At 38.4% G+C, this 16,686-nt stretch overlaps 1 protein-coding gene and 1 pseudogene across 1 annotated transcript in view; both read right to left on the bottom strand.

Annotated features, from left to right (window-relative positions):
- The window catches only part of polr3a (polymerase (RNA) III (DNA directed) polypeptide A), a 49,335-nt gene that overhangs the window by 10,657 nt on the left and 21,992 nt on the right, over nt 1-16,686 (bottom strand). The window contains exons 18-26 of the mRNA XM_088323733.1: nt 14,189-14,307; nt 13,977-14,114; nt 12,756-12,926; nt 7,794-7,907; nt 4,128-4,214; nt 3,975-4,057; nt 3,743-3,913; nt 557-650; nt 388-480 (exon numbers count right to left, since the gene is read on the bottom strand). Of these exons, the coding sequence (XP_088179859.1) occupies nt 388-480; nt 557-650; nt 3,743-3,913; nt 3,975-4,057; nt 4,128-4,214; nt 7,794-7,907; nt 12,756-12,926; nt 13,977-14,114; nt 14,189-14,307 (1,070 nt within the window). The remainder of the gene's footprint in view (nt 1-387; nt 481-556; nt 651-3,742; nt 3,914-3,974; nt 4,058-4,127; nt 4,215-7,793; nt 7,908-12,755; nt 12,927-13,976; nt 14,115-14,188; nt 14,308-16,686) is intronic.
- On the bottom strand, nt 6,126-6,284 carry LOC148346936 (U2 spliceosomal RNA; annotated as a pseudogene).

Here is a 16,686-nt window from a genome sequence, read left to right on the forward strand (position 1 = left end):
AAAACAGCATGTCAGTTAGAAATCAAATTTACTAGCAAAATACAATGATCCATAACTGCAGAGTTATTTTCAAAACTTGGCCACGGGCTTATCTGCTATTCTTAGCTGACTACCTGGTGCACACAGGCACTATGTTGGAGACCCCTGCTTTTTTTTCTTTTTTTTATCTTCATCGATTTCACCTATCACAGGAACTTTTTGGGACACAATTCATTGCTGCAAAAAACAGGGTTTACTGTAACACTTTATAAGATTTATTTTGACGGATTTCACCTCAAGCTGTAAATCTGCAACATTCCAAAATGCATTTAAGGTATACATTGGCACTAAAAAACAAGTCAGAACTGTAAACCACTACCCCAAAATCTAAGATTTTTTTTATAGTACCTCCAATCGCAGCAGTCGTATTCGCTCTAGGGACAATTTGACCAGGATGAAACAGTCATCTGGTAAAAAAACCTCTTCGATGTACTCAGAAATCTGCAAAAGAATGAAAATGAGTGCTATTCTGTAGGTAAAGAAGCAAGGTTCTTCAACTATGACACCTTTGTAATACCTCGCCGAGGAGAGTTTTCTCGATCCTCCCCTTCACCAGCCGTGCAAAGTCTGCGTCATCTTCTACATCTAAATGTGCTGTGATTATCGGGGTGCTGATTGAGGAGCATCAAAAAAGTTCAAATGAAAACTTCAACTTTTAGTTACCATATTTTCCGAACTACAAAGTGCACTTAAAATCCTTGAATTGGCCAGAAATTTGAAAGTGAACTTAAAGCTCGGTGAATACACCGAATACGGTGCATACAATTGGAAATGCATTAAGTTTTGATAAGTGTGCGGTATTACAAGACAATAACAGTATATTATTACAATTGTGCAATGATCGCTTGATAAACATAGCTGACCATATTTGCAACACATTTTATCCAATGGGATTTAAACCTTAGTCATGCTGGTGTGAATGCCGACATTTTAGCACTAAACACCAGTGGTACAGATGTCCAAAGACAAGGCAATAGAGCTTAACTAAAGATAATTACATCAGGCTTCTTAATTGTTAGAAATGTCTAGCTCAACAAAATAAAGTAGAAAGAAAATATTTTTGCTCTTATATAAAGCACTATAAATAGAATTGTTACATTTGTAGTGTTAGGGTCGGTTTAAACCCGGCTATAAAAACAAGATTATAAAACACCGCGACAGCTAAAATTGAAATCATGTGGGGATTGTCAGTCAACACAGTGACAGCCAGCCCTTACCCCACTCATGTGAGCTAAAAGAGATTCTCAGTTTGCCATTTTGTTAGTATATCTGCACAAAAATAAAAGACATGTAAGGTCAGTTCAGTACAGAGCTGGTAATACGCGGAGTATTTTCCAGGCAACATTGTAGCTTCAGACCTTTAAGATAATCTTAAGATTTAGGATTTGCCAAAATAGACAACAGAACCAGGTATAACAAGCTTGCCGCCATCAGACATTTTTTTGACAGATTGGTGGAGGTGCCTCCACATATGTTTAACTATGTTCAGAGATGACAGTTAATGAACATCGTATTCTATTCTGTGAACATTGCCCCTTCCACGAATACATACCAAGTAAGCCAGGGTAGTGTGGCATCAACATCTGGACAACCTGTGATTGCACATGAGCTATATCTAAAATTTATAGATTTACACAGGTAAAGTGGTGAGTTGCATCACAGAGAGAAAAAACTGAAAAAACATGTGGTCCCTACTAGACAGCATGGCCAATTATTTATCAGCTGTGACCTTGAGCAAGGAGGAAACATACCATAGTGTGAACGGAAAAGAAAAATCAACTGGAACAACCTGCTGAAATGTTGCAAATGAGGGGCAGTCCACAGTTATCATCGACTATTACAAAAACAAAGGATTAGTGGACAACCTTGACAAATTTACTGCCACCTAACCTTGCCTGTGTATGACCAGGAGAAAGCCAATAGTTCTGTTTTATAAAATGCTTGATGTGTCTGCTTATAATGAATGCGGGTTGTGGGCCCACAATTCACCAAAAGTGGAAGTTAACCACCCCAAAAAACAGCGGAAGAGCAAGGAAATTCCCTTGTCAATCCACACACCGAGCAAAGGGAATGGGAGCTGCAAGATTTTCATACTGCAGCCTTGATTAGACAGCTCCAGAACACACCTTAGAACTTCCGTACCATCAGCTACACAAAGAGCATGAACATCAGCATCCTCCTCAGCTAACCTTTTTTCAACAGCCACAACCTCACTCCAGCCACATGATTCTAATACAAAAAAATGTCAGATGTGCCCAAGCAGTAAGGACAGAACGACTGACATATTGTACTTAACGGCAAGAAATAGCTCAGCATAACACACACTAAAAGTGTCACTTTTTGCCACACATGCATCCAAACATACTTGCACGCAAATGCTTTTATTCTTATTTTGTTGTTAATTTGTTTTGAAACAAGTAATTGATGATGCTCCACCTTGGTTGATGCTTGTTTAGCTTTCAAATTTATTTTTTGTGATAAAACTCTTTTTTTTTAGCCTTTTACTTAAAAAAAATGTGTGTGGGCTGAAACCAACCCTAACACTGTCATTAGAGTGAATAATATTAAAATGTAAAAAAAAAAAAGGAATATATATATATATATATATATATATATATATATATATATGATAAGCAGATGTTTTGTAATAACCCTCTGTAATAATCAGGTAACAAAAAATACATTAATTTATACAATTCTTTTGAGGTTCATTTTACCATTTTTAATAGAAATTAAATTATACTTGGGGAGGAAAGGCCCGGAGAACCACATCAAAATAGAAAAAAACAAATCTTTCAAAGATAAGGAAGCCTAACAAAGTAACCAAGATAAGAGAAAAATATTGACGATGTATTTATGTTTAGTGCAGTTACAGCTGACTTAAGACACTGGGTGGCACTGACCCGCTAACGCAGAGGGTGTTACTTGAAAGCTAACACAAGAGAAGGGTTCACTATTCACGGTGCTAGAAACGAATGTTAGAAAATAGATAAAACAAAAAGTCTTAAATTATATACATATATATTTATGTGTATATATATATATATATATATATATATATACACACAAGTTCTTTTTTTACATATATTTGTGCTGGGTTCAGGCACACAATGTCAATCATTAAGTCGGGTCTGGCATTGCTTTTCTTTTAGTTATCCGTCCCACCTGAGAAGATTTAAGTCTGAATAAAGCCCCTGAGCCAAACTGAGTTGGACATGTCTGGTTTAACCTGTCAAAATACTGAACACAATGCACTGTCCAAATCAGTGTTTCCGGCACCATGAATAAAATAGTGATAATGAGATAAAATCGAATGCCTTTTTGTATGTCATCTGTATCACTAGTGGTTACGTTTCAGTTGTCTTTCAGCTGTGGCCCAGGTTCAAATCCCGTTACATAAAATGTTTTGCGATTTTAGTCAGCGATACTTATTGCCTGATCAATCATTGCACCAGTACATACTTCAAGTATAAAAAGACCCCAACGGTTATACACAATCTAACACAGTAGCTTTTACAGTAGTCTCAAATTCATGCGCCTTATGTATGAAGAATATATGACAATTTTTTGGGGTGCCCCTTATAATCCGTTGTGCCTAATGGTGCGAAAAAATTTGATAAATGTGAAAATGATGTGTCGTTTCTTTTACACATGAAGCACTCACCGTTTATCACCCACTCAACAGCGCATTTCAACAACAGACCTGATGTTCTTAGAGGCGTTAATGATTTCCTTGATGCGAGGCACGCCGAGGGTGATGTTCATGGATGCAACACCTGCGAAGTGGAAGGTCTTCAGGGTCATTTGCGTTCCAGGCTCTCCAATGCTTTGGGCACAAAGGGCCCCGACTGCTGACCCCGGCTCCATCTGCGCTCTGCAGACACGATTGTAAGTTTGTGTTCTATCCGAGACGAGTAACTAATCAAAACTCCAACCTCATGTATTTGTCCCGGCAGGTTTCCAAAAACTTCTTTAGCTGTGTGGGGGTTATGCGGTCTAGTTGATAGAGGACTTTTGGCTGCGGGGAAGTCAACAAAGGGTCAGAGGATAAAAGCAGCTTGAGAGCGGTTTGAAACCTCCACATTTACCTCACTGGTGCCGTTGTCGTTGATGCCGTACTTGTCTCTAGTGTTCTTAATCTTCTCTGAGACACCTTTGATAAATTTCTTAATTTCCTGCAAAGGGCAATAGAGGAACGCCAATATTACTTGTGTGCTATGCACTGCACATTTTATGCTGTCACTATCAAAGACTCAAACCCAGCCTGCGAGGCACAGAGGTAAAATCTTAAGCTCAAATCCGGGCCGGATCCCAATTTCGGGCCGGATCGAGTCTAAAATGTCAATCATTACGTCTGGGTCGGGCAGTGCTTCTCCCTTATTGCCTTTTAATTATTATTATTATCCACCCATCATTGTTCTTCTTTGCACCTCTGCCTCTCTCTCTCTCCAAAAGAATCAAAGGCCCTTATTTCCAATTTGGCACAGAACGTGTAGTGTTCCTCCCCACAATCATGCAGCTATATTCTAAAATATTCCACTTCCATGGATCTCGAGGAGCAAAACATGCAAGTGACATGTCAAATTTTTTGACAGTGTAGCAGCACTAAAACCTGTTCAAAAGGTTCAATTGAACATAAACATATGTTTAAAATCATACTGGATTCAAATAGATAAATTTAACAGAGGCAGTGATTTCTTGGCACAGCAAACTTTTGAGAATTACCAGTTAAGTGTATAAAGTTCTAATATTTCAAAAGATTAAAAGCTAGACACTCCTTTCACACTCCAACATGCTCAGCCACTATACCTCCAGGTACTTCTCTGAGCCCGTCTCAGTTAGTGCCTACACAAAAAGTTCAAAACAGGAATTATCACATAAACTCATGTAATGAGTTGAGGGTTTTTTGTGTCCTGCAATAGCATTAAACAACAGTGCTTCACTCTATAATTTTTGAGTATGGTGTACTTGATGACCTAACTGTATGACTTTTAATTGAATAGAGAGCCATGAGGCTTCCTTTTTAGAGAAAAATAAAGAATTTATACTATCTTAAAGCAGGGCATGTAAAATAACAATGTGCAAAATTAAATAGCTATGGAAACCTAGAAGAAAGAACCGTTTGAGAAGCAATGTTTATATTTTAGTAATATCCCTTGAGCCATGGTCCTCGCACCTGACAACAGCTTTTTATTAAAATTATCACTTTAAAAAGATACATAAATATAAGTGATTTAACCAATCTACAGCAGTGCTTCTAAATTATTTTCTGTTGTCATGCCCCCCTCTGCCTAATTAACACCCCCCCACCCCATGCCCTGCAGACCACAAAAGTAATTGTCTAAAAAGTTGTTTTATGTACATTTCTGTATAACTCAGTTTCGTTATTAACATATAAGATTAATTATATATGCAAGTGTGTGTGTGTGTGAACCAACCTACAGAAGAGAATTGTTTTATTGTAACAAAACACATTTAAAAGTATCTTAAATTACAAAATAAAAAACATTTTTTGACTGACCATGTCAAACCATGCTACTGAAATAATAAAATACATTACATCAATTATTATTAATGCATTTAAACAGACAACCAGCAAAACAAAAAATAAAATAAAAGCGCAGAACTTTTCAAAGATGATGTCTAAATAAATGGCTACAATAAGCACATTTGTAATTTGGAGGTGTTTAAAGCGGTTTTTGAGGCAGGAGATTGTAACTCTCAGCTCCTGGTCAATTTCTTGTAAATTCCGGACTATAGAGCGCACCTGACTATAAGCCGCACCCACCACATTTTAAAAGGAAAACAAATTTTGTACATACACAAGCCGCACCTGTATACAAGCCGCATGCGCCCACATTCAAACATGTAACACAAACGCAAAATTAACCCAAACCCGACTTCAAATCCCGCGATTGAAACTAAATGGGGGGTTTTTAAGGGTTATTGATCTATCTTCGTTATTCATTATCCATTATCCGTTATCGGTCAGTTCATAATACGCTACAAAGCCTAGGAGCCGGGACACTTACTCTCAGCCAAAAGGCCAAGCTAAGGTCCTAGCCCTAAAGCCTTGCTGCGATCATTGCGAATGCACCGTTCCCGGAGGTACTGCAATACCGGGCCGATGCGTGGAGTGGACAGAGCAAGCTCATATTCCATCTCCAAAATGCAAAAATCAAAGAGGCCAAGCTAAGGACCTAGCATCAAAAGGCCAAGCAAGGCCAAGAAGGCCAAGCTAAAGTCAATAGTACACAATCCTAGAACCAAAGCGATTGAAACTAAATGTCCTTCATTAAAGTCCACAGTCCAAAAATCACAGCCAGCAAAATGAACGGAAAATGATCCCGGTACTTAAGGTTTGATGCAGACCCGCAGAGTCCAGGTCCCGTTGAAAGTAATCCAAGGAAAAAAGTGTATATTTCCAAAGGTAAGGGTGGGAAAAATATATCAGATGAACACATTTACTCACGCAACTCCTTATTCTTTAACCAACTTTTTACCCCCTCTTCTTTCCTTGTGTGTCCCTCACTTTTAGCGGTCCCCACTTAAACTCGGCACCCCGCGTTTGTTCCGCCCCTCATTTTTCGTTTGCCCGTGCAAAACATATCAGAATAAGTGTCTAAAATAAATACAAACAAATACATTACAAAAATATACAGTTGCAAATACATATTATACATCAGTTACACATAATTACTAAGAAAGACGGTACACCGAGAGAGTTTTCAAAGCTTTAATAATAATAATATAGCTCTGACAGGGCAGTTAATGGCAGCAACAATCGAGCGTCGCTAGCGGCCGCTAGAAAAATTACATAAATTGGCCGCATCACTGAATAAGCCGCAGGGTTGAAAGTTAGGGAAAAAAGTAGCGGCTTATAGTCCGGAATTTACGGTATATGATGCCAACCACGCTTGCTGGTTTACTTAAAGCCACAGCGAGTAGTATTAAACCACTAGATGGCACTGTGTTGCCAAGTACAAGCAGGGGCCAGTGCCACAGTTCACAGCATAGCAGTTGGGAACCAGACAAACAAGACTTAAATGGTGGTTCCAATGTGAAAAAAAAATACAAATTTCTCAACCTCTAATTTTTTTTAATTCAAATTGACATTGCAATGATAGTTTATGTATTTTTGCATACTATTCAAATCTAAGTTTTTTTTTTATGATTGAAAGTTTTTTGTCCCACTAGGAGGTACTAAATATTAAACACTGTTCCTTTAGGTAAAAGTCACAAGGCGTGATGATTGTTGGCAATATTCATCACCAAAGATGTAGGTGTAGGGTTGGCATTGTTGGGGACCAAATCATAAAGAAAACATGTCTCACTTGAAATAGGGGAAAGGCACAGCCAATACATTGGTCCTATGCTTTAGCGCTTCAGCAGAGAACATGTTTTGACCATTTTTGCGCTGTTAATTGAACAAGACGTTAGCATCTTACATGGCTCCAATACAAGGCCGCTATTGGGAAATGTGAAGCACACTGTAAAGCGCTTTGGGAAGTCATTGACTTGAAAAGCGCTATATAAATGCAGATCATTTCCTTTTTTTTCCATTTAATTTGCAAACAGAAGTCCTCGTGCAGACTCTGCCAATGAGAGCCCAACTGAAGTAGTTCAGATGCGAATGCACATTATCTAGGACAGGTAAGAAAAAAATGTTCCGAGGTCAACCATGACAGAGCCTTCCACCCCCTCTATTTGATGAACACTGGTTTACAGCAATTCCCTCAAGTATGTGCATGTACCTCCAAGAAGCTGTCTCTGCAGCACAGAAAATCAGCTTTTTTCATGATGGTGTCTGATGCCAAAACCAGCTCACCCTGGCTGAGGGTGGGCTCACCTGGACATGTGTGGACAGCCTGTGGAGATAGAAAACACATTGGTTGAGTTTAAGGATTGCATCAGTGGATTGGAAAATTTTACAAATGTATTCTTTGTATTGAAAAGTATTGGCCCCCACAAGAACTTTGACGTATTGCTATATATTAGGTTTCAAAGATATAAGAAATACAAAATTTTTGCTAGGAATCAACAACATGTGGGACACAATTGTGAAATAAAAACAAATTTAAGCAACATTTTATATTGTGCTAACAAATAAAAATTGAAAAGTAGGCATGCAAATATATCTGCCCGCTTTGAGTCAATCCTATTTACGAACTCTTTTCTCTGCAATCACAGCCACAACAAGTCTTTAAGGGTTTTGCACATCTTGAAACAGAAACATTTGCCCATTCTTTCTTACAAAACAGCTCAAGTCCTATAAGGGTTGATTTTGATAGTTTATACACAATATTTTTCAGATATTTCCACAAATGCTCAATAGCATTGAGGTCTGAACTTTGGCTTGGCCATTCTAACGTCTTTATATTCTTAGTTTTAAACAATTATGGTTGTTGTCCTGTTGGAATGTGAACCTGCACCCAATTTTCAGATCTATCAGACTTGAACAGATTTTCTGCCAGGATCGCCCTATATTTGGCTCCATCGATATTCCCAAAACCTTTAACCATCTTCACAGTCCCTGGTGAAGTAAAGCAAATCCAGAGCATAATTCACCCACCACCATGTTTGACAGTGGGGATAGTGTTTTCAGGGTGATGTGCAGTGTTACTCTTACACCAAACCTAACACTTCCCAATAAGTTTGTGGTATTCTTTCAGAAAGGGCTTTTTCCTTGCCACTCTTCCATACATGGTAGATTTATGTAGAGTACAACTAATAGTTGTCTTATGCACAGATTGTCTTATCTCAGCCATGTGTTCTTCTTGGTTGCTTCTCTGATTTTTTTTTTCTTGTTTGGGAAGAAAGTTTAGAGGGACAACCAGGTCTTGGTAGGTTTGCAGTGGTTTTATGCTCTGTCCATCTTGATATAATTGTTCAGACAGTGCTTCAAGATATGTGTAAATGTGTCAAAATGATTTTGTATTCCATTCAAGCTTTACACTTTTCCACACCTTCAACCCAGACCTGCCTGTTGTGTTCATTGGTCTTAATAATGCTAGTGTCTTCTTTTACATACCTCTTAGCCCATTACATAGCAGGTGCATTTAAACTGAGACTAAATGACACAAAAGTCCACTCAGTCATTTAGGTCAACACTGGATCACTCAGAAGCAATCCAACTTCTGGAGTCAGTTTGCCAAACTGAGAGAACAGGGGGCAATATATCGGCAACCCCTACTTTTCCCTTTTTAGTTGTAAATATAATATCAAATGTTGAAGAAATCTGGTTCAACTTTACTATTGTTTCTTACATATTGTTGATTCTTAGAAATTTTTATTTTGTTTGGCTTTAAGTTTGAAGCCTGAAAAGTGGCAATAGACAAAAATGTCTTGGGAGGGGGCCAATGCTTTCGCTAGGCATTGTACCTTTACTCCAGTAAAATGTAGGAATTAAATGTCCTCACAGTCCAGGAACGGAACACGTTACATTTCGTATAAATGTTATAACATATATGAGCATGATAGACTGTTATGAGAAACACATGGTCAGGTACTAAAGGGAAGACTGTTTTTAATGTTTTTAAATGATACTTCCTAATGAAAAAATCATGGCCTTTTATAAAGATCACATCAAAATACAGTTATCTATTATGCAGGTATTTTTTTGTAATAGCTTGTCTTGGTTTTCAAGAGAGGGCCCTAAACTGAGAAGCAGTAGATTATTTCCATTAAATTATTAAAGCGGCACCAGAGGCCAAGTAGTTGTGTTGGACCTTGGCTGAAGGCCGTCTCTCAAAACAAAACCCAGACAAGCAGTGGTGTCAGAGCGAGACACTGCTACAAACACACAAAAAGAAATATCCCCAGATTCTTAAGTAACACACTACAGTGTGCGCCTGTAAAGTTTTTTGTGTCTCCTACTTTAAGGGGGCAAACGCTACGTCAAATTGCATGTACCGTGTTTTCACGCACATAGAAGTCTCTGATTCCATTCAAAATGTGAGCCGCACCCCATCACCCGGTGCGCCTTTTGGCGGACGTGACAGAGGACAGCAGTGTGGCCTTCCCCGCGAATTAGAATTATGGGCGTCGCCGCTAAAACGTTTGAATCATGGGCGTCTTGGTTCACAGCTTGATGAAAAAGACAATGTTTATGTCAGAAGACCAGGTGTTTTTTTTCATGCCGCCTGATTTGTGACACTATGCTTGCCCATCCGACAGCCGATGTGAAAAAAATATTTAAGCAAATGAACTCGGTTCTTGCTATCATCCGGGGAGGGTTGACGAACGGGCTTGAACCACTAGACATCGGTGTCAACCGGCCGTTCAAGGTGCTGCGTGGGAGCGATGGATGACTGAAGGGGTGCACAGTTCCAAAAAGAGTGGGAGGGCTACCGGTTATGCCACAATTTGTAAATGGATTGTGGAAACATGGGCTGGCATTTTCGATAGTTTTCAAAAGCCGGCATAATTCCTGAAGGGCCAAACAGCACGGAAAGTGACTTGGAAAATGAAGCTTTGGCGCAGCTTCTGAATGTCCAAGACGGAGGATGAAGAGTTCCGAAGGAGAATGAGAGTACCAAACTGTTAGCTTTTTTTTAAAAAAAAATTTTTTATTTTTTTTTATTTTGCTGTACTCTGGTGTTTTACATTGTGATAAATACTTAATAACCACAAACAAACTAAGTTTTGTTCTTAGTGCTATTTTTTGTATACGCACACTTGTGGTATTAAAGGCGGTCGCGTGAGACTCTAATAGGCCAGTGCGCCATATGAGCAGAAAAACAAATAATTCAAACCAAGGAGAGTGCACAGTTTAAAACAGTGCGCCTAATGGGTGTGCAAATACGATATATGAAAAAAAAAAACGAAACATTTTATTTTCTTTTTCTAAAGCTTGAATGATGCTCACAAAATGTGTTATTTTTTCTTTGCAGAGTGGCAAATTTTCAAAAGGCTGTTACCGATATTCCAATATTGCTGACAATAATGGCATATCCAAACTTTTCAGGCCACAGTAATTGAAGATGATGTCCGTAACTTCAAAAATATTCAACTTGCTGATGCCAACTTCTGTCTAAAATTATTATTGCAGCCTCTGCCTGTGCGCCAAGTGCACATACGTGTCTTTTTTAGATGTACTCGAATAAACTCAGCTTTTTTCATCTTTTTGGGAATTTGGCTGTGGATTTGGACTGTATTTTAAACAGTCCTTTACTTACTTTCACCATTTTCATAATATAAATGAAAGCAACAAACTTGTAACAGTAGGGTGCATCGTTTAAGGTGTCCTTAAAGAAGTCGAAAGTTTAATATTTTCTTAAGTATGTGTTAACAATGCTCAACTGAGTTCAAAGAGCCCTCATCTCTTTTTATCTCACTTATAGCAAAGCTGTTTGGGCCAAACAAGAATGGAATGACAGGGAGGAGTGGTTGAAAGTGACATCAAACATGCACATACTTGTATATGCATCATGAACGTGCTTCAAAGAGGCTGCAATGATGACACAAGCCAAAGGTGGTTACCACAAATAAAATAAGATCCAAATTCTGTAAAGCTTCTATAATTGTTTTAAAGGTAATCACAAAGACCATTTTTAATTGGGCATAGAATATGTAGTGTTCCTCTCCACAAGTGTTCAGATATGTTGCATAATAGTCCACGCACCGGGGAACTGAAAAATTTAGTCTCAAAGTTGACAGGTCTGGCTCTTTTCCAATAGAGCTGTGATGCCATTGAAGGAACACATAACTTTTAAAATGCTGAATCCCAACACATGTATGGCAGCTCCAAAACAATCAACAATTGTAGTGAACACTGCTTGGAGAAATTGGAACTTTACTTACCCTTCTCATAGGGCCCTATTGACCATTGTATGCTTCAACCTCCAAAAGCTGTGTGGGGTAAGTTTACCTGTCACATTGTTGTTTGCCTTCGCCTTCTTGAAGGTGGGCGATTGTGGCTTTTCATTTGTTATTCGTTTGCGTCTGGGCTGCTGAACGCTTCCCGTTTTGTATGCTCCCGGTTAGGTGTTTGGCTGCGCAAAGTGTGATTTTTGGCTGACTAGCCTGCCAAGTCCGGGTTCACGTTTGTCAACGTAGCCATTTTTCATTGTTGGTTCCTGGTTAAACTGGCAGCTCACAGTACGATTTTTTTGATCGGCTTATTCTGGAGTTAGTGCCGGTTTTGCCATGATCCTTGTTATTGCGATTCCCGGCCGGCAAGGCGTTTGTCGACATAGCCGTTGCCACCTTTTGTTGTTAGTTCCCAGTTATCCCCCTGCTCACAGCGTGTTTTTTGGTCAGGCAGCTTAGCATTTTTCTGCCGACACTATTTTTACTAGTTAGCTCTTGTTGTACTATTACTGCTTCCCCTTCCGACAACGCCTAGGCATTCTTCACAAAAACTACCAAAACTTTGCTTGAAAAACTCATAACTTCTTCAACTAATTAACACATAACCACGTAACAGTGACTTGCTGGGGTACTGGTGTCCCTCACATGACATCAGAGCACGTGATGAAAAATACAAAATATGCAGTCTTAAAATGCATTAACTAAGAAAATAATTAGAATATATATTGAAATATAGATGTAAAACATGTACAATTTCCTCACATTTTGCATGTTTTAGATTTCGGGAATACCTTTAAATTAAAACCTGAGGCTGTTTACCACACTGGTACTATTATTCATGATTGGCAACAGGTCATTTAAAAAATATTCAATTCAAGCAGCCAAGAGTGTACTACTGTATTTACCCGAAGGTTATCCAAAACCCTTTTGAACTCCAGTGGTTCGTCCTTGCCCTCCATGTCGGCAGGGTCAAGGCCATCACCGCCATAGATGAACTGGATGATGTCGCCGGTGGAGCTGCGCACAGTCAGATCGTATTGGGTGCACAGATCCTCCAGGGACTTAACTAAGCGTCGCTGTCAAAAGACAATACAAGAAAACCAGACATTAGCTGCTCAGTTCATAAGTGAATACAGAGGCCAAGTGACATAAATTTTTAATCCTCCATCATTCCTGGTATTGCTCTCCTGAATAAAAAGAAGACCTTTTAACAACAGATGACAAGTTGTACTGCTTACCTGCCTCAAGGCGCTTTATCCTATCCTGTTCATAATAATCAACCACTTCATTTAAAATTCTACGCTGTCAATGAACTCCTGTGCAACACACTCCAGTCCAATCATTATTATCACTAACATAATTAGCCATGCAAGATAAGGACAAATCAACACAGACAACCATGATTGGCCCCAGTTGCCTGAAGAACAAAACCTCGTAGAAATTATTTAATTCAGTAAGTAATACACCCGTTTACCCTTCACTCACATCTGGGACATTTAAAGTTATTTTGGAGAGCAACACTTCTTTCAACAGTATGTCCCCAGAATATTTTTCCAATTACTGACATTTCCTGGCACGGCTCATCATTCTCTTCCTCTGGAATTGAGCTGCAGCAACATTCTCTGTGGGCCATCCAAAGTTTGCCATTAAACTCTGTGCATCCAAAACAACAGCCCGCATTCTGTATGTAAAACAACTGACGTTTGCAGGCCGTGTACCATGTCATACAAGCTAATTATTCCAAATTTAACCCTTGGATGCATGACCTATCAGTTCATACACTTTAACATGAGTGTGATTTAAATTGATGCATGTTTGCAATTAACTTATGACATTTATTTCATTTTGGTTAGAAATTATATACTTTGTTAGAAAAAAAAGTCATTTCATTTTTGACATGTTCATTTGTCACTTTTGATTCACATTTTTTACCCACAGATTTTGAATAACAACCTAATAATTTCCCGATTGTACAGCCACAACTTTTTTCTTTATCATTCTACGTGATGCCTAGCAGCAGCTCACCAACTATGTGACATCAAATAAGCAGCGCTGACCTACATTTAACATGTGTGTGGAGGATATTGTAAGATATCACTTATGCATACTATTCTCTTATGACTCACTTGCATGTAGCCCGTCTCTGCGGTTTTAACGGCTGTGTCCACCAGACCTTCACGCCCAGCCATTGTGTGGAAGAAAAACTCAGTCGGGGTAAGGCCGGAGTAAAAACTGTCAGCAACAAAGCCTTTAGCAGCAGGTAACTGTGAAAATAGAAAATAATTGCTAAAAAGGACTTTAAAGAAATACCGAACTCTGTTTACATTTGTGCACCTACTTTTGAGTGCTTGTCAAAGTGAGGCAGGGAGCGATTTTCAAACCCATCAGGTACTCGAGACCCACTTATGGCCTGCTGGCCCACGCAAGCAATCATCTGAGAGATGTTAATAAAAGAGCCTATGTACACAATAAAAAAAAGAAAAGTATCAAGTGTGTGTCCGAGATTTGTTATGTTTAATCACTTTTGGTATGATCTAATGATGTATAAGGAGAACTTACCAGAGGTACCATTCAACTAAAATCACTCAGATACCGCTAACTATTTTTCCCATGGCAGAACTACAACCATGCCCAAAGAAAATCGAATTTTCCCTTTAGGAAACCATGTGAACTTATAAAAACAGAACGTTGCTGTTGCAATATCTTGGCATAATGCCCAAAGCTACCTCTTGAAACAATCATTTCCCTGGAAGAGTCAAATGCAAAGATTTATGTAACCACTTACCACTCAAATAACCACTGTTCAATTGTTTTTCTTTACTTGACTCAACTGATTACATTGTAAATTCGTGGAATAAATAGTCCACTACTTATCTTTACACATCAAATGGGCTTCGTGGAATATTCCCCTACTTATTTTGATAGAGTCAAAACATTTACACAAAGACTGGGTATTGCTTGAAACCACAGTGAGCATCACCAAGCAAGAGAGTACCAAGCAAAACACATGTAAAAGATACCTGAAATCAATACATTATCATTACAATATGCTAGTTTCTGTGGAACTGTGATTTCTTTTTACAAATTTTAATGAATTGGATGGTGTTTAATAATGGACGGGTTTAACAGCCCAAAAATATCAATTGTTTTGCAACACTTTTTACAGAATATCTAAAAATAATTTAAAAGTGTCTTTAGTTCCATTAGTCACAAATGGGGATTTATTTAATTGGTTCCACAGTACTTGGTCACACTTTTTTGTCCGTATCATAGTTTCAGCTTCATATATTGAAAAAAAGGCAGTTCATTAAATTATTCACACCATAACATGAATACGTTTTTAGAAGCATTGTCCCCGAGTGCCAAAACGTAAATGTTTATTTCAACAAAAACGATTCTAAAGACTTTTGCGCAGCTGATTAGTAAGTATCAAGCCTCTGTGAATGATATCAGTATGATAAATCACCACTAGATGGAAAGAGTGGCTTTGGTCAGATCTTTGGCAACACATAGTGCCTAGTTTCGTTCCTGTATCTACCAATTTACATTGTATGGCAGTGTGTAGGCGCTGGTCCATATGCAGAGTATGTGCAGTGTTGTGATAAAAGCAAATGTATTAGTACAGAATGTTAATGCAGAGGACCTTTGTAATTGTCAGAAGGGAGAGGGATGATGTTTTGTGCAACTCTGTTATTGCCATAACTCCCTGAATCATGTGATCACATCACAAACATCGGGGGCTGAAAAGTTCTTACAAAGTTCATGCATAAGTTCAGGGTTCCTGCAATACAATGTTATATTGCAAGAAAAATGCCCTTGTTTTTAAACAGTTCATATATTGAAGGTATAAGGTTCTTGAAATGCATCCATTCACAAAGAGCTGTTTTTCTCTGAAGTTTTTAGGAAATGAGAAGTTTCAAAACTGTAGCATGTTCAACTGTTGTTTATTAAACAATGGTAAAGGCAACAAGCATACTTTTAAATGAAAGATGAGGGTTCAAGCTTTAGTTTGATGTGTCATATACCTATTCATATATAGCTACTGAGCTAAAATGTTCAGTAGTAAAAATAAAGTTAAATAGCAAAAATTAGCTGGCACCAAGACTTCCAATTTTAGAGTAACATCTGGCACTGAAAGAGTTAAGCGAATCCACATTTTTTTTTTAAATTATACCCTGTGACATATCTGCCCTATATGTGCATGAGTACCACAAGCTTATCCAAGAAACAGCTAGTCCAGGGGTGGCGAACAAGTTTGACACAAAGAGCCGAAATTTTTAACAGAGAGTCAAAGAGCCACACCACGCACTGAGCATTTGAGACTTTTTACCTGGCTTTTCAAGGTGCTCAATTTTTGCTTGCGTAGTCCAGTACCTTTGGGAAATTCCGTGTCAATATTAGTATGGGCTGTGCTAAAATGACGCTGAAGATTTGAAGTCTTGAAATGGGATATCATGGTACTGCATAATAAACAAAGTGACTTGCCATTCCATTCAACAAAAAAGTAAGCATCTTCCCATTCTTCCTGAAATGCCCTGGGTTCATCTTCATATTTCCGTTTCGCTTTGCATTTTGACCGTGAGGGTAACAGTCTGCACGCTCATGAAATGTTTACTTAATTTCCCGGCATTAGACGAAACCTACGCTGATGATTGGCAGTCAGTTATGTGTCCGGAACAGCATAAAAACAACAAATCTGCCAAATTAATTAAAAAAAATATATTTTTTGTTAACTCTGATGGATTCAAAAAAAAAAAAAAAAAAAAAAAAAACTAAACATGAAAAGAGGCAAAGAGCCACAGTATATAGAAAATATGATGAGGCAAAGAGCCGCAT

This window comes from Urocampus carinirostris, chromosome 19 (genome assembly GCF_059441175.1).
Source record: "Urocampus carinirostris isolate Australia breed hairy pipefish chromosome 19, RoL_Ucar_1.0, whole genome shotgun sequence".
Classification (NCBI taxonomy): Eukaryota; Metazoa; Chordata; class Actinopteri; order Syngnathiformes; family Syngnathidae; genus Urocampus; species Urocampus carinirostris.